The 18,288-nt window shown below is 50.5% G+C and overlaps 1 protein-coding gene across 1 annotated transcript; it reads left to right on the top strand.

Moving 5' to 3' along the window:
- Positions 1–4,404: 4,404 nt before the first annotated feature.
- On the top strand, positions 4,405–9,054 carry Nmrk2 (nicotinamide riboside kinase 2). The gene is made up of 7 exons (XM_004673218.3): positions 4,405–4,629; positions 7,425–7,515; positions 7,903–7,951; positions 8,048–8,204; positions 8,463–8,534; positions 8,674–8,780; positions 8,969–9,054. Exons 1-7 carry the CDS (start codon positions 4,604–4,606, stop codon positions 9,052–9,054), a joined length of 588 nt encoding a protein of 195 aa, XP_004673275.2. The 5' UTR covers positions 4,405–4,603.
- The last annotated feature ends 9,234 nt before the right edge of the window (positions 9,055–18,288 follow it).

The following is an 18,288-nucleotide window of genomic DNA, read 5'->3' as shown; positions in this document are numbered from 1 at the left end:
TGTCACTCTACCTCTGACCACGCCCCCAGCCCTCACTGTGGGTCCCAGGCTGTCACTCTACCTCTGACCACGCCCCCAGCCCTCACTGTGGGTTCTAGGCTGTCACTCTACCGCTGACCACGCCCCCAGCCCTCACTGTGGGTTCCAGGCTGTCACTCTACCTCTGACCACGCCCCCAGCCCTCACTGTGGGTCCCAGGCTGTCACTCTACCGCTGACCACGCCCCCAGCCTCACTGTGGGTTCTAGGCTGTCACTCTACCTCTGACCACGCCCCCAGCCTCACTGTGGATTCTAGGCTGTCACTCTACAGCTGACCACGCCCTCAGAAAGAACCACATCCCCAGATCTTTTTATTTATTTTTGTTTGGTTTTGGTTTTGGTTTTTCAAGGTAGGGTCTCACTCTGGTCCAGGCTGACCTGAAATTCACTGTGTAGTCTCAGACTGCTTTTAATCTCACAGTGCTCCTCCTATCTCTGCCTCCCAAGTGCTGGGATTAAAGGTGTGTGCCACCATACTGGTTTACTTTTTTGTTTTGTTTTATTTTGTGTTTTTGAAGTAGGGTCTCACTCTAGCCCAGGCTGATCTGGAATTCACTATGTAGTCTCAGAGTGGCCTCGAACTCACAGTGATCCTCCTACCTCTGCCTCCCAAGTGCTGGGATTAAAGGCGTGCACCACCATGCCCAGCTCTTTTTACTTTTTAAAAAATATTGTTATTTACTTGAGAGAAAGAGGAAATGGGTGCGTCAGGGCCTCATGCCATTGCAAATGAACTGCAGACACATGAAGCACTTTGTACATCTGCCTTTATGTAGGTACTGGGAACCAGACCAAGGCTGGCAAGCTTTGCAGGCAAGCACCTTTGACCACTGAGCCATTTTCCCAGCCTTTTTTCTTTTATTTTGACAAAGAGCTCCATGTAGCCTAAGCTGGCCTGGAACTCTCCATCTTCCTACTTTGGCCTCCCCAGTGCTGGGATGTCAGACCTGTGTTACCAGACCAACCTTGTTAAATGTCCACTATACACACACCCCGTCCTTTTGGGTGCCAGAATTGAGCAGCTGAGCCTTTGAGGCCTTTCCAGTTTCAAGCTGCAGTCTGGCAGGGGCTTGTCTGGGACCCTTGGTGGCTCTCACAGCAGCTCTTTGAACTTAGCCAAGCCTTGGCAGCTCAGTGTGCCACACTGTTAGACTCATATTTCCCAAGAGCCGACTTTCAGCAAGAATCCCCCATGTGGGCTCAGCCACTGTCTCCCCACCTTGGGTCTAACCAGATCCCCAGGTCAGGTCAGAATCCCTGGCCTGCCTTCCTCACAATCCATTCAACCAAACCCAGCCCGTGTGTCATCCCAGCACAGAGGAGGCTGAGGCAGGAGAATTCAAGGGTCCAGGCCAGGACTGGTAATGGCGCTCATGTGGTAGGTCACTCACCTAGTGTAGCAGACAGCCTCAGGTCACTGAGATGAACTTCCAGACCAGGCACAGTTATGGAGAAAGGGATTTATTGAAGATAGAGGGAAAGTTCCGCAATGGCAGCAGAAGCTGGCCTGCCTTCACAGGCCCAAGCAGAGAGAGAGAGAAAAACCACAAGCCACCAACAAAAAGCAAGCAAACGCACTAAGGAACTTCAGGCAGAAATCAGGGGCTCAGAATATCTTTAGACTAGAATTCCAAATCCACCACCACACCATAGGGCTGGACCCGAAGATACGCCCAGTGATACCTCCTCCAGCCAGGTGGCTGCAGATCTAAATTACAAACTTTAATAAAATCCTGACTATATTGGGAGCCATCCATTCAAACTACCACACCTAGCATGCATGAGGGTCACCAGGTTCCATCCCCAGCACCTCATAACCCAGACACGTTGGCACACAGCTGTCATCTAGCACTCAGGAGGTAGAGGCAGGAGGATCAGGAGTTCAAGGCCACCCTTAGCTATAGGAAGCTAGATGCCAGCCTGGGCTACATGAAACCAAAAACATAAAAATAAAAATGAGCTGGTGGACTGGAGAGATGGAGCTGTGGTTAAAGGTCTTGCTTGCCAAACCTGCAGGCTTGGGTTCAATTCCCCAGCCACCCACATAAAGCCAGACCCAAACAGTGGAACTTTCATTTTGTTTTGGCGCTTTCATTTGCAGTGGCAGGAGGCCCTTGTGCATACACACAAATATATAAGTTTAGGGGCCAGAGAGAGAGCTTAGTGGTTAAGGTGCTTGCCTGAAAAGCGAAAGAACCAGATTCAACTCCCCAAAACCCATGTAAAGCCAGATGCACAAGGTGGACATGTATCTGGAGTTCGCTTGTGGTGGCCAGAGGTCCTGGTGTGCCCATTCTCTCTATCTGCCTCTTTCTCTCAAATAAATAAATATTTTAGAATATTTTTATTTATTTGAGAGAGAGAGAGAGAAAGAGGTAGAGAGAGAGTAAGAGAGAGAATGTGCATGCCAGGGCCTCCAGCCACTGCAAACGAACTCCAGATACATGCACCTCCTTGTGCATCTGGCTTATGTGGGTCCTGGAGAATCAAATCAAGGTCTTTTAGCTTTGCAGGCAAATTCCTTAACCACTAAGCAATTTTCTCCAGCTGTAAACACATAATTTTAAAAAGCTGGGTGTAGTGGCACACACCTTTATTCCCAATACTCTGGAGGCTGAGGTAGGAGGACTGCTGTGAATTCAAGTCCATCCTGGGCCAGAGTGAGACCTTGCTTCAAAAGATAAAAGGACTGGAGATATGGCTTAGCAGTTAAGGCATTTGCCTGCAAAGCCAAAGGACCTTGGTTCAATTCTATCTCAAATAAATAAAATATATTTTTTAAAAAGGAAGAAGGAAGGAATAGAAAAAGAAATAGAAAGAAAGGATGGAGAGGAGGAAAGAAAAGAAGAGCAAAAAGCCAGGCATGGTGGCGCACACCTTTAATCTCAGCATTCGAGAGGCAGAGGTAGAAGGATCACCATGAATTCAAGGCCATCCTGAGACTACATATTGAATTCCAGGTCAGCTTGGGCTAGAGAGAGATGGGGGCGGGGAGGATTAAAGTTGGGTTGGAGAGATAGCTTAGCAGTTAAGATGCTTGCCTGCAAAGCCAAAGAAGCCAGGTTCAATTCCCCAGGACCCATGTAAACCAGATGCAAAAGGTGGCTGGAGTTTGTAGTTTGTAGTGACTGGAGGCCCTGAGGCACCCATTCTCTCTCTCTCTCTCTCTTTCTCTCAAATAAATAAATAAAAATAAAATGGTTCTTAAAAATTAAGAAGTTAAAGTTAAGTTCTGGGCCAGCCTGGGCTACATAGCAAGACTCTGTCTCAAAAGAAGATAGAAGAGGGGCTGGAAAGACGGCTCAGCAGTTAAAGCAACTTCCTGGGTTCAGATCCCCAATACCCACATAAAGCCAGATGAACAAAGTGGCACAAGCATCTGGACTTTGTAGTGACTGGAGGCCCTGGCACACCCATCTGTCTCTCTTTTCTATCACTCTCTGCTTGCAAATAAATACTTGCACTTTTTTTCTTTTCTTTTATTTATTTATTTTTTGGTTTTTCGAGGTAGGGTCTCACTCTAGCCCAGGCTGACCTGGAATTCACTTTGGAGTCTCAGGGTGGCCTCGAACTCATTGCAATCCTCCTACCTCTGCCTCCCGAGTGCTGGGATTAAAGGTGTGCGCCACCACGCCCGGCTAAATACATGAACTTTTAATAAATAAAGATAAAAGCTGGGCGAGGTGGCACACGCCTTTAATCCTAGCACTCGGTTGGCGGAGAATCGCCTTGAGTTCGAGCCCACCCTGAGCTTACCTAGGGCATTCCAGGTCAGCCTGGGCTACAGTGAGACCCTACCTCGAAAAAGCAAAAACTAAATAAATAAATAAAGATAAAACAGAGGGGGAATCTCTTATTTTCCATTACCAACGATAGGGGATCTCCAGGGCTCCACCTGCCACGGGGCTGATCCGGTGACAGAGACCATCCGTGTGCAGCAGTGAAAGGTCCTTGAGTCACTCTGAAAAGATTCCGTGGCCAGGCTGGGTCAGCAGAGCTAAGCTGCCTTGTGATTCAGTATTCAGGGGCTTAAGCCCATCTCAGCCACCATCCTCCTGGAAGAGGAAACTCCCAGCAAGCTGGTGACAGATTCATGCTGGCATGGGAGGAGACAGGCAGGCAGGGGGTGGGGTACCCCTTTTCTTCACTTCAGGAGAGCCGGTGTCAATGTCAGGGTCAGGCCAGGGGACACGCACATACTCAGGCAGGAGTGATATTTTTAGGGACTGGAAATGTGTCGCTGGTGACGTGAAGAGGGGAGGGAAAGGGGAGGGGGACAGGATGGAAGCAGGCAGCAACCGTCTGTTGGCCTGGCTTGTGACTAATTTAGGCAAAAGGCAGCTATCTGCAGCCAGGCTGAACAGGTGCCTGCCCCCCACCCCTGCATCCCAGCTGCCCTGGGGCCTCCTCCCCCGGGGCGGCCTCGGGGCTGCTGCTGGGTCTATAAAGCCACTGGGGTCTTGTCAATGACCCTGGGATCCCTCAGAGCAGCGCACTGGCAAGGTCACAAGCAGCTGGACTGCCTGGGCCTCCTAGGACCGTCCCCACAGCCCATCCCCAGACATGAAAATCATCGTGGGCATTGGAGGGTGAGTGTGAGGATCTGGTGGGTGGCTTGAGGGAACAGTAGGGAGGCACCGAGGGAAAGAAATCCCCTGAGGTCCAAGAAGGTCCTGGAACAAACAAAAAGCAGCTCTCAGGGCCACAGGTCCCTAGTCTGCCCGCTGTCCAAGGTCTGGGTGCCTGGAAGGTTTTCTGCTTCAAGGATGAGGAAGTCAGTGGCCCTGGTGGGGACAGAGGAGCTGGACCCAGTGTTTCATTTTCAAAATGGAAAATCATTTTCTTCTGACTTTACCCACAGTGGGAAAAAATGAGTAGGCAAAGATTGGGGAGACCCTGCTAAAGCTGGGAAATTGGTCTTACAGGTGATGAGAGACATATAGTAGGTGGGGCTAAGGGGTGCTGTGTCCAAATGTCATTCTGAATGGCAAGATAAAATAAGCAGCCTTTTTTTGTTTTTGTTTTTTTGAAGTAGGGTCTCACTCTGGCCTAGGCTGACCTGGAATTAACTACGTAGTCTCAGGCTGGCCTTGAACTCATGGCGATCCTCCTACCTCTGCCTCCCAAGTGCTGGGATTAAAAGGTCTGAGCCACCACTCCTGGCTTTTTGTTGTTGTTTTGGTTTGGTTTGGTTTGATTTTTTTCGAGGTAGGGTCCCACTCTAGCTCAGGCTGAACTGGAACTAACTATGTAGTCTCAGGCTGGCCTTGAACTCTCGGCAATCCTCCTACCTCTGCCTCCTGAGTGCTGGGATTAAAGGCGTGCACCACCACGCCCATCTTGTTTTTTGTTTTCTGAGGTAGGGTCTTGCTCTAGCTCAGGCAAACCTGGAATTCACTATGTAGTCTCAGACTGGCCTCGAATTCATGGTAATTCTCTTAACTCTACCTCCCAAGTGCTGGTATTAAAGGCCTACATCACTGCAACAGTCCCCCCCCCCTTTTTTTTTTTCAAGGTAGGGTCTTGCTGTAGCCCAGGCTGACCTAAAATTAGTCTCAGGCTGGCCTCAAACTCACAGTGATCCTCCTCCTACATCAGCCTCCAGAGTACTGGGATTGAAGGCATAGACCACCATGCCCCTTTCTCTCCTTGTGGAGCCCACTTCTTCATGTGTGCCTGCCAAGCACTCAGCGCTGAGCTATACTTCCAGCCCTCTTTTTACTTTTTATTTTTTTATTTATTTGAGAGCGACAGACACAGAGAGAAAGGCAGATAGAGGGAGAGAGAGAGAATGGGCACGCCAGGGCTTCCAGCCTCTGCAAACGAACTCCAGACGCGTGCGCCCCGTGGTGCATCTGGCTAACGTGGGACCTGGGGAACCGAGCCTTGAACCGGGGCCCTTAGGCTTCACAGGCAAGCGCTTAACCGCTAAGCCATCTCTCCAGCCCTCTTTTTACTTTTTATTTTGAGACAGGGTCTCACTGTATACTGCTTCAGCCTCTCAAGTATTGGGGTATCAGGCCTGTGCTACCATGTGTGGCAAAGATAAGCCTTTTTAAAATTTATTTATTTGAGAGAGACAGAATGGGTGCACCAGGGCTTCTAGCCACTTCAAAGGAACTCCAGACGTGTGTGCCATGTATACCTAGCTTATGTGGGTACTGGGGAATCCAACTTGGGTCCTTAGGCTTTACAGGCGAGTGCTTTAACCACTAAGCTATCTCTCCAGCCCCTAACATAAGCCTTTTGTTTTGTTTTTCAAGGTGGGGGTCTCAGTCTAGCCCAGGCTAACCTGGAATTCACTGTGTAGTCTCAGGGTAGCCTTGAACTCAAGGTGATCCTCCTACTCTGCCTCCCAAATGCTGGGATTAAAGGCGTGCACCACCCCACCCGAAAGATAAGCCTTTTTGTAATACTCTGGAGTAATGGTAGAATCTCGTGTAGTATATGGGGTCCTCCTGTGGACTGCTCTACACTCTTTGGTCCATACCCAGTTTATATCCAGGTTTCCTAGGACGATGACAACTGGAGCAGAGGTCACAGCTTCCGGAATGGCTGTGAGGGTGACCTGACTTTGACCATTAGTCACCCTCGGAGCCAAGATGTCACGATCATTTTGCCATGAAGTGCCCTACTGCCCTGGTGTCCCAAGGACCTTCCTAGGGACGTGTGGGAAGAGCCCTGGGACACAAGCCTTTCAACCTACTGGGACAATTTTCTTTGTACTTTTAGGCTAGGTCTTCTGTCACCACATTAGAGGCTGTCACTCTACCACTTACCTCTTATCTTTTTTGAAAACATTTTTATTTGTGTGTGTATGTGTTTGGGTGTGCCACAGTCTCTGGCTGCTACAAATGAATGCCCAGCTAGCTTCACATGGGTATCTGAGAAACTGAACCATGGTGAGCTGGCAGACATTGCAAGCAAGTGCCTCTAACAACTGAGCCATATCCCCAGCCCATTTGAGAGAGAATGAAAATGGGCACACCAGAGCTTCTTGACACTGCAAACAAACTCCACACACACACATGCATCACTTTATGTTTCTGGCTTTACGTGAGTGCTGAGGAATCGAACTTGGGCTGGCAGGCTTTGGGAACAAGCACCTTTAACCACTCAGCCATCTCCCCAGCCCCCTTTTCCATTTGTATTTTGAGAGAGTCCCACTAAGTCACCTAGGCTGGCCTTGAACTAATGGCTATCCTCCTGTCTCTAGCTCCTCAGTGCTAGGATCACAGATAGGCTCCAAGTCTGACTCATTTGGGCTACTTAGGGTCTGAGGCTGTGAGCCGATGGCAAGTCTTTGCCCACCATGCACCAGACCCTGGACTCTTCCTCAGCTCCCTGAGCAAGCTGACTGCCTCACACATCCTTGTCTCCACAGCATGACCAATGGTGGCAAGACCACCCTGACCAACAGCCTCCAGAAAGCCCTTCCCAACTGCTGCATCATTCACCAGGACGACTTCTTCAAGGTGGCCTTCCAGCTGTGGTGGGACAGGGCTGAAGGGGACATGGGGTGGGCACTCTTGTTGACAGTATTTGCCTAGGACATTCCTGAGAGACCCCCTCCTAAGTTAGGAAACAGCATTAGGCCTTCGGTCCAAAGGGAGGCTGGGTGACTACTCCAGATCTGGGCTTTACCCGTGATCCTTTGCTCCCCCACTTTCCCATGTGGAGCAGGGGCTTGGAATAGGAGAGACACAGAGAATCCCACCGCCCCTCGTGGGGTTTCAGAGACAGTGGGTGGTGGCTCCAGCCTTAGCCCCTCACCGTGGGACCCCTGGACACCTCTCGGTCTCCATGGGGGTGAAGTGGGCCTGGCAGGAGCCACAACTAAGTCTTTGGCTCCTGTATTGCAGCCCCAGAACCAGATCGCTATCGGAGAGGATGGCTTCAAACAGTGGGATGGTAAGAGCCGCGGTCATCCTCCTGTCTCCCACAGTCCCCCCCCCATGGTCCCCCATAGTCCCCGGTCCTCTGAGACCCCCACTGTCTTCACCCCAGTGCTGGAATCCCTGGACATGGAAGCCATGGTCAGCACTGTACAAGCCTGGATAAGAGACCCCCAGAAGTTTGCCCGCGCACATGGGGTCAGCGTCCAACCAGACACCACGGACACCCACGTCCTTCTCCTGGAAGGGTTCCTGTTGTATAGCTACAAGTAAGCGTATCCCAGGACCGGATGGGACCACATGTCTGCTTGCACACACAGAACACCGGAGAACCCTCTAGAATCTCAATGACCTCAGGCAGAATAGCAAATCAGGCTCCATGTACTGTCTTGCTCTGTGACCTTACAACACAGCAACCCTCTCTGTGCTCGTCCAAAGTGGGGAAATGGAAAGAATTTCAACTCGAGAAGTGGGGGGTGAGTGGTCCGCAAGGATATCAGCTGATGTGTTCCTCACGCCCCGTGCAGGCCCCTGGTGGATTTGTACAGCCGCAGGTACTTTCTGACAGTTCCCTACGAAGAATGCAAACGGAGGAGAAGGTAGGTTGGGTTGCTGGCAGGGGCAGGAATGTGGACCCATCACCAACCCAGAAAGCTCAAGAGCCCCAACAGGGCCTGGCTTCAAGCCCTCTCTGAGACCCTGTTTCTTCTTCTTGCCTGCCCATGTTTATCTCTGCAGTAACCGCAGCTACATGGTCCCTGATCCCCCCGGCCTCTTCGATGGCCATGTGTGGCCCATGTACCAGAAGTATAAACAGGAGATGGAAGAGGATGGTGTGGAAGTGGGTAAGTCCCTGAGCTGAGCCAGCCACGTTCAGCCTTCCTTCCTCCCTACTCTCAGGTGGGAAACCTGGAAGAACCCCTCTGAGTCTCCCCTCCTCCCTGGTGCTGAAGCTGTTCTATCCCAGCAGTCAGCTGCCCCGGGGGACTCCTGGCCAGCAGCCCAGCGCTGACCCATACCTTTCTGCTTCCAGTGCATTTAGACGGCATGAAGTCCCGGGATGAGCTCTTCCATCAGGTGCTGGAAGACATTCGGAACACCTTACTGAACAGCTCTTAGGACTCCCTGCCCCAGGGACACTGACAGAGCAGGACGCTGTGACAATTTCCTTCTGCGAAAGCCTGTACCTAGGACAGGGCACATCTAATCCTGTGGTCTCCTGGGACTCGGATCTGGCACAGGAACCTTCACAACTTCACCAAAAATTAATATTAAACTCGATATGTTTTTATAACCCCTGGCGCCCAGTGTGTCATGTTGGAGGGGGTATCCCCTCTTCCAGCTTCCTGGTGGACTCTGAGGTTGGCACTGAGAGACCCAAATGCTTAAGACTCCTCCACTTAGAAACCTACCAATGTTCCCAAGAGCAGGCTACATGGGGGTCCCGGAACCTCAATTTCCACCAAGGCATTTCCTATAAACTGAGGCAGGAAACCTTTTCCCAAAATTTGAACAGAGAGGTTCAGCTGAATCACCGAAGGCCACACAGCAGAGCAGTATGTCTGGCCTAGATTGCTGCTGTGCCTGAGAAAGCTGAGATTCTAGAAGATTATTTTTGTGTGGGTGTTTAAGGCAAGGTCTTAGTGTACTCACTCTAGCCCAGGCTGGCCTTGAACTCAGGTGCTTCTATCTCTACCTTTCAAGTGCTTAGATTAAGAGCCACCATGCCAAGGATTGTGTTTTGTTTTGTTTATTTATTTACTTTGTTTTTTGAGGTAGGGTCTCACTCTAGCCCAGGCTGACCTAGAATTCACTCTGTAGTCTCAGGGTGGCCTCAAACTCATGATGATCCTCCTACCTCTGCCTCCCAAAGGCATGCGCCACCACACCCAGCTTTTGTTTTAGTTTTGTTTTGTTGTTGTTGCTTTTTTGTTTTTTGTTTATTTATTTATTTGACAGAGAAAGAGGGAGAGAGAGAGAGAACACAGGCGCACCAGGGCCTCCAGCCACTACAAACGAACTCCAGACACATGTACCCCCTTGTACATCTGGTTAACGTGGGTCCTGGGGAATCAAACCTGGGTCCTTCGGCTTTGCAGGCGAACGCCTTAATCACTAAGCCATCCCTCTAGCCCTGTTTTGTTTTTTTAAGATAGGGTCTCACTCTAGCCCAGGCTGACCTGGAATTCACTATGTAGTCTCAGGGTGGCCTCAAACTCACGGTGATCCTCCTACATCTGTCTCCCAAGTGCTGGGATTAAAGGCATGAGCCACCATACCGGAGGGGTTGTTTTTTTTTTGTTTTGTTTTTTTTTATGGTTTTGTTTTTCAAGGCAAGGGTCTCACTTCAGCCCAGGCTGACCTGGGACTCACTCTGTAGCATCAGGTTGGCCTCAAACTCATAGAAATCCTCCTGTCTCAGCCTCCCAAGTGCTGTGATTAAAAGCGTTTACCACTAAGCCCAGCTAAGTCCTTTAGAAAAAAAGTATTTATTTGTGAGAGAGTGGGTGAATGGGTGTACCAGGGCCTCCTGCCACTGCAAACAAACTCCAGATGCATGTGTCACTTTGTGCATCTTCTTTATATGGGTCCTGGGTAATTGAATCCAGGCCAGCAGGTTTTGCAAAAAAGCACCTCTAACCACTGAGCCATCTCTCCCGTCTCTAGAAGGCTTCTAAGTGCGGTTGGAGGTGCTCCCACTCCTCGCCCTCCTCCTCGCCCTCCTCCACGCTGTCACCAATGCTAACCCCTGTTTTGCGGGGTCTCAGGAGTCTCCAGGGGTGCAAGAGGGCACACTTCCCTGTCCCCTCTCCCATGGAACCAGCCTCCCCTGACCCTCGTGACAGCCTCGGGTGACATTTCTGACAGAACCATTTCGTGAAATGGGAAATTGAGGGTCAGATCAGCGTGGCGGAGGGGAGATGTGAGTCCTTCTTTGAGCAGAGGACGCCACCTCACGGCTACATGTGGAATTGCAGGTACAGGCCCTGCTCAGTAGATACTGCTGTCGGGCTTGGTGTTTGAGAGAAAGAGAAGAAAAAAAAGAGTTATCTATGACCGACCCTGTTGCCTCCAGTAAACCCAAGAAAGCAAAAACAAGTGTCCGCGCTAGCGGCTCACAGCGTCACAGACGACCCCGGACAGCAGCGGCAGCTTGCACGCACCACGCACCGCCGCAGAGGGACCTTGACCTGATGCTCAGTGAGCACCCCACACAAAAGGCCACACAGTATGAGGCCCTGTGATGGGAAATGTCCAGAACAGGAGATCCCAGGGACAGAAGTGGATCTGTGAGAGCCGGAGCTGGGGAGGGCTTTTTGAAAGGGAGCTATGAAGCCGAGCGTGGTGGTGCACGCCTTTACCCCCAGCACTCAGGAGGCAGAGGTCGGAGGACCACCGTGAGTTCAAGGCCACCCTGAGACTACATAGTGAATTCTAGGAGAGCCTGAGCTAGAGTGAGACCCTACCTCGAAAAACCAAAAAAATTATTATTTTTCTTTGTTTTGCAAAATACCCCCTCCTGCCTTCCACATGGCAGGAGCTCTCTGTGCTTTCTTCTCTTTCCTTCTCTTAATCTAATAGTCTCCCTAAATCTGAAGAAGGGGGGAAGGGGAGGAGGTTGAGGAAGAGGATGGATGGGTCCATGGATGCATTAATTAATGGAGTTCAAGGTCACCCTCATCTACATAGTGAGTTTAAATCAGTCTAGGCTACTTGAGACTTTGTGTTTAAAACACCTCTCTCTCTCTCTCTCTCTCTCTCTCTCACACACACACACACACACTCAAAACAAGATTTAAAAGAAAATGAGAAGAATTGGGGCTAGAGAGATTGCTCAGTGGTTAAACTGCTTGCCTACAAAGCCTTAAAGTGCCAGGTTCGATTCTCCAGAATCCATGTAAACCAGAGACATAAGATAGCATATGCATCTGGAGTTCGTTTGCAGTAGCTAAGGGCCTTAGCACACCCATTCTCTCCCCCCCAATAAATTATAATATAATATAATATAATGTAATATAATATAATATAATATAATATAATATAATATAATATAATATAATGAAAGAAAATGAGTAGAATTGAGTTTTCTGAGATGTGCCATTATACAGCCTTAGTTCAGTGTGACTAGCATGGTCCTTGTGGCCCTATGTAGGTGACTTTGCAACTTGGATTTGATATTAACAGCCAGGTTGAGTCACTCAGACGACAGAGACAGACTTGTCCACAAAGCCAACAGTATTGGCCATTGTCCCCTTTATAGGAAACATGCTGACCGCCCTAGCAAAGGGTGACAGGGGATGCCACTCTAGACACAGGTAGTGACGGAGATCCTCAGGCCCTAGAAGGCAGAAACAAGCCAAGCTGGTACCAAGAAGAGGGCAGGCAGGCCAAGTCTTGGCTTATGTCAAGGCATGCAGCATGATCAGGCTGATCTGCCAGTCACTGTAACCAAAATAGCTCAGGATGTGACAGGGACATGAGACAGGTGGCTTCAGGGTAACTGAAGGCCTCCTTGGTCACTGAGACACCTTGGTCATTATTAAAATACAAAATAATCCAGGTGTGGTCACATGCACCTGTCATCCCAGCACTCAGAAGGAGCAGTTCAAGGTCATCTAGGTTGAGGCCAGCCTGAGCTACATGAGTCTCTGTCACAAAAGAGAGAGATAGGGGCTGGAGAGATGGCTTAGCGGTTAAGTGCTTGCCTGTGAAGCCTAATGACCCAGGTTCGAGGCTTGATTCCCCAGGACCCACGTAAGTGAGATGCACAAGGTGGTGCATGTGTCTGGAGTTTGTTTGCAGTGGCTGGAGGTCCTTGCATGCCCATTCTCACTCTCTGTCTATCTGCCCCTTTCTCTCTCTGTCACTCTCAAATAAACAAACAAAAGAAACCGGGCGTGGTGGCACACACCTTTAATCCCAGCACTCGGGAAGCAGAGGTAAGAGGATCGCCATGACTTCAAGGCCACCCTGAGACTCCATAATGAATTCCAGGTCAGTCTGGGCCAGAGTGAGACCCTACCTCGAAAAACCAAAAAAAAAAAAAAAAAGAGAGAGAAAGAGAGAGAGAGATTGAGAGAGAATAATGGGACTAGGGAGGGATTCTGGTAGAGCACAAACCTAGCATGGCTAGGAGGAAGAAAGAGAGGGAAGGAGGGAGAGAAAGAAGGAAGGAGGGAAGAAGCTGGGCTCATTGCACAACCATGGGTTAGAGCTCAGAGAAGAGGGTGCCCTAGGTCACTCAGCAGAGCTGAGATTTAGATTCTGATCTGTCAAACATGGGGCTCAGTGGCTTAGCCCGTCCATCATTCCATCTTTGCAGACATGCTGAGAAGAGCCCTTTACAGAGGACCTAGACACCCATGCACCCCAACCTCACCCTAGCATAGCTGGACTGCCCCAGACTACTCAATGGCATCACTGAGCACGAAATGGACCTCTCCTTCTCCCCAATTCCGACAGAACCACAACAGAGTCACAAGCACCCCCAGGTACAGCCTGCAGTCAGGACAGCAATGGGCCACCCTGGCCACCCACAGCCCAAGTGAGCAGCTGTGTTTGATTTTGCAGATGAGGAAACCGAAGGTCAGGGAGACAGAGATATTTGTCCAAGGCCCCTGATAAAAGATGGGCTCAGACCAAGCGTGGTGGCGCATGCCTTTTATCCCAGCACTCGGGAAGCAGAGGTAGGAGGATCGCTGTGAGTTCGGGGCCAGCCTGGGACTAATAGTGACTAGAGTGAGACTTCCCTATCTTGAAAAAATTTAGAAAGGGGTGGGGGGAGCTGGAGGGATGGCTAAGCGGTTTGCACCTGCCTGCAAAACCAAAAGATCCAGGACCCACGTAAGCCAGATGCACAAGGTGGCGCATGTGTCTGGAATTTGTTTGCAACTACTGAAGGCCCTGACATGCCCATTTTCTCTCTCTCTCACTTCCTCTCTCTCTCTCTCTTATCTGCCCCCCTCAAATAAATTTTTAAAAATTAAATAAAAATTTTTTAAAGAAAGATGGGGCCGGTTGGGACCACTCTGAGACTACAGAGTGAATTATAGGTCAGCCTGGACTAGAGTGAGACCCTACGTCCAAAAAACTAAATAAATAAATAAATAAAAAACAGGGCTCAGGCTAAGGGCAGTGGCGCACACCTGACCGGGACACAGGACACACAGCGCATGAGTGCTGTCTCTTGCACTAGGGTGGTGGAGGAAGGAGGACTAGAGTTCCAAGCCAGCTGGGACTATATGAGATGCTGTCTCAAAAAATAAAAATGAGGGCTGGAGAGATGGCTTGGCAGTTAAGCACTTGCCTATGAAGCCTAAGGACCCCAGTTCGAGGCTCAGTTCCCCAGGTCCCACGTTAGCCAGATGCACAAGGGGGCGCATGCGTCTGGAGTTCGTTTGCAGTGGCTGGAAGCCCTGGCGCACCCATTCTCTCTCTCTCCCTCTATCTGTCTTTCTCTCTGTGTCTGTCACTCTCAAATAAATAAATAAATAAAATTAAAAAATAAAAATATAAATGGCCAGGTATGGTGGCATACGTCTTTAATCCCAGTACTCAGGAGGCAGAGTTAGGAGGATCCCTGTGAGTTCAAAGCCACCCTGAGACTACATACTGAATTCCAGGTCGGCCTGGATTAGAGTGAGACCCTACCTCAAAAAACAAAACAAAACAAAACAAAAAAAGCATGAAGCACTGCAACCAGCTGGGTGAATTTAAAAACAATGGGCTCAGGATTCAAGGCCAGGTTGGTGAGGCTAGGGATCAGTCAGGAGAGTCACTTCTGAGCTCAATCATCCCCAGAGCCCTAGCTCCCTATGGCCTCCATTTATTGGAACCACCTTCCAGAATCTTCCATGGAGGCAGCAGCTGCCAGCACCCTCCAAACTGACCCTGTATGAGCCCCATTTAGCTACCTTAATTTGAAAATGAAACTCCATGACCTTCAGAGGAAAAAATCCTTTTCTTCTTCACATGTGTGCATGTGCGTGCATGTTTGTATGTGTAAGTGTGGGCTGGTGTGTGCCACGGCACGTGTGGAGATCAGATGACAATCTCAGATGTCTGTCCTCCCCTTCCACCTTGGTTGGGCCAGAGTGTCCCCTTGTACACCACTGCAGTGGAAAGACCAGATGCTCTGGAGCTCCAGGGAGATTCTCCTGTCTCCACCCCACTTCTCACCCAAGGCATGCTGGGATGACAGAGGCTGGTGCTGTTACTGCCCTCGGCTTTGAGTGCGGTCTGGGGGCCTGAACTCAGCTCTTCAGACTTACGTGGCAAGTGCTTTACCCACTGACCACTCTCCCCAGCCCCACAGAAACTTGAGTTTTCTGATAGACTTTGGAATAACGTGGCAGTACTGAGACACAGTGCACTTGTCCACGGATGGAGAGGGGTCTGTCACACAGACCCTAGGGCCACCCAGCACTGAACACCAGCCTGAAGCCAACAACCACCTCAGGTCAGTGACTCTGTCTCCTCCCCGGGGACCCTGAGTGATATCTGGGGACATGTGTGGCTGTCACCCAGAGCTCCTGGTGGGGAGTAGGAGACTGGGGATATGGTCCTTCACCCGGCAAGGTCCAGGATGCCCACAGAGAATGACCATGGTGTCCAAGCCGGGACCTGTTCTGAGTGCAGCAAATGGGCTCACAGTGGTGCATGTCCCCTACAGGAGCCCCACGTGGGTCACACTGCCAGCCTGACAAGAACACAGGACATGTAGCCCATGAGTGCTATCCCTTGCCTGAACCTCCCAGGGCCAAGCCATCCTCTGGCCCCAAGGAACATGTCTGGGCCAGGCCTGGCAGTGTGACCCTAGTGACAAAAAGGACAAAGGATTCACAGCTGACACCTAGGATCCAGAGGGAAGTTGGGCAACCCATGCTGGGAGACAACTCTGAGCCTGGGGGCTCCCGGGTGACTCTCCTGTGACTATCCTGAGCATGAGGGGTCCTTATGTGCCATGGCCCCCAGGAGAACTTGCAGACGAATGAGCCCTAATGTGGGACCCCCATGAGTCCCCCAGAGTAAGGGGTCACCACTCACCCTACCAGGAAATGCCCACTCCCCAAAGTCCCAAGAGCCACAGCTGTAGCTAGATGAGCATCTGGCCACCTGACAGCTTGGAGGCCAGGAAGAGCCTCGCTTTATTTCAGGGCCCCTCATCCCAGCATCTGTCACCCACATCAAGTAGCACTCAGCCCGGTGCATGCCTCCCCCACACTCTAGGGCCCTCCCTGGAACAACACCATCAGCTTCAAAGGCCCTCCTGCTCTGGTCCCCATCCTTGAGGCTGAGTGGAAGACCAGCCAAGACCAAGGGGGAGGGGCCAGCCAAAGGGGACAGAGCCACAGGCCTCAGATGTTCCCTTGTCATCTGCCTCAGCCCAAGTAACCCCCCAAAGCCACCCAGAACACTCTAGAGACAACTATGGGTCTGCTAAATGGGGAGAGGGCCAGGGGTGGTGGCTGAGGCAGGAGGATCTCCATGAGTTTGAAGACAGCCTGAGCTAAAGTCAGTTGCAGGTCAACCTGGGCTACAGGGAGACCCTGCCTTAAGAAAACAAAAAACAAAACCAACAACAACACATATACATGCATTCTTGGGGTCACGGGCTGGGCTGGGGGTTCCCGGCTCCATCCTCCTCCTCTGACCATCCCTCCCCACCTCAATGTCCCTACTAAGCCTCCTGGGACAAGCAAAGGCCACCGAGGGTCTGTGTTTCACTCGCCCTTTGGATGGGGTAAAGGTCTCTTTTAAACACTTCCGTGTCCCAGTCTTTGGGTCACCGTGGCTGCGCGGGCCCAGCCGAGGGACAGAGGGGCGCAGGGGAGCGGTGGTTTGGGTACTTACTGTCTTTGGGTCTCACAACAGGGGGGGTTAAGGTCTCGGGGGCTGAAGGAGCCACTCGGGGCTGGCAGACCTGCCTTTATACCCACTGCCCATGCCCTGGGCAGACTCACCCCAGCTAATAATAGCACCAGAGTGTCTTGCCCATGTATGGTCAAGGGCTGCAGCCATGAACTTGCCTGGCCCTGGGCCTGCTCCCCTCACCTGCTCCGGGCAGAAAAGCATGCAGCACCCTCTGACCTACAAGGGGCCTTGGGGTACAGTGGAAAATCTCTACCCAGAACTAAAAATAAATCAGGTGCAGCGGCACATGCCTGTCATCCCATCACTTGGGAGGTGGAGGCATGAGGACAGGAGTTCAAGGCCAGCCTGGTATTTTAAGACCTTGTCTTAAAATAAATAAGCGAATGACTGCAATAAGCCAGGAGTGGTGGCACACACCTTTAATCTCAGCACTGGGGAGGTTAAGGAAGGAGGATCACCATGAGTTTGAGGCCAGCCTGGGCTACAGAGTGAGTTCCAAATCAGCCTGGGCTAGAGCCCTGTCTCAAAAAAAAAATTAAATTAAATTAAATTAAATTAAATTAAATTAAATTAAATTAAAATAGTACTACTAGCCAGGCGTGGTGGTGCATGTCTTTACTCCTAGCACTTGGGAAGCACAGGTAGGAGGATCGCCAAGAGTTCAAGGCCACCCTGAGACTACATAGTGAATTCCAGGTCAGTCTGAGTTGGAGTGAGACCCTACCCCAAAAAGCCATAAAAAAAAAAAAAAAAAGAACTACGAGGCTTGAGAGATGGCTTAGCAGTTAAGGCCATTGCCTGCAAAGCCAAAGGACCCAGGTTCAATTCCCCAGAACCTACTTAAGCCAGATGCACAGGTGATACATGTGTCTGGAGTTCATCTGCAGTGGCTAGAGGTCCTGGTGTGCCCATTTTCTCTCTATCTCTTTCTCAAAATAAATAAAATAAATTTTTAAAAATTTAAAAAGTAGAACTATATGTAAGCCAGCCATCCCACTACTGGGCATACACCAAAAGGACTTATTCAGCATACCACAGAGACACCTGCACACACCCATCCAATGCTGCTGTCACCACAACCAGGAATGGATCCAGACACCCATCAACACGTGGATGGGTCAAGGAGATGCGAGTGAGGTGGGGCGGTGCATGCCTATCATCTCAGCACTTGGGAGGCTGAGGCAGGAGGATGACAGCAAGTTTATAGCTAGTCTGTGCTAGAGTGAGTTCCAGTGGGTCAAGGTGGGCTACAGAGTGGGATTCTGGGGCTGGGGAGATAGCTTAGCAGTTACAGGCACTTGCTTGCAAAACCAGAGTTCGATTCCTTAGTACCCACATAAAGCCAGCTGCACAAAGGAGCACATGTGACTGGAGCTCATTTGCAGTGGTAGGAGACCCTAGTATGCCTGGTCCTCTCTGCTTGCAAATAAATAAAATAAATTAAGCAGAGTGAGATCTTGCTTCAAAAGAAAGGGAGGG

The sequence above is a fragment of the Jaculus jaculus genome, chromosome 15 (assembly GCF_020740685.1).
Source record: "Jaculus jaculus isolate mJacJac1 chromosome 15, mJacJac1.mat.Y.cur, whole genome shotgun sequence".
Classification (NCBI taxonomy): domain Eukaryota; kingdom Metazoa; phylum Chordata; class Mammalia; order Rodentia; family Dipodidae; genus Jaculus; species Jaculus jaculus.
This window is presented reverse-complemented; position numbering and strand designations above follow the sequence as displayed.

What these genes read in the sequence shown, in the direction of transcription:
- Nmrk2 (XM_004673218.3), top strand. Translation starts at nt 4,604, where the DNA reads ATGAAAATCATCGTGGGCATTGGAGG. An exon ending in ACCAGGACGACTTCTTCAAG is followed by an intron (nt 7,516 to 7,902) that starts GTGGCCTTCCAG and finishes CCTGTATTGCAG; the next exon opens with CCCCAGAACCAGATCGCTAT. An exon ending in TTCCTGTTGTATAGCTACAA is followed by an intron (nt 8,205 to 8,462) that starts GTAAGCGTATCC and finishes CGCCCCGTGCAG; the next exon opens with GCCCCTGGTGGATTTGTACA.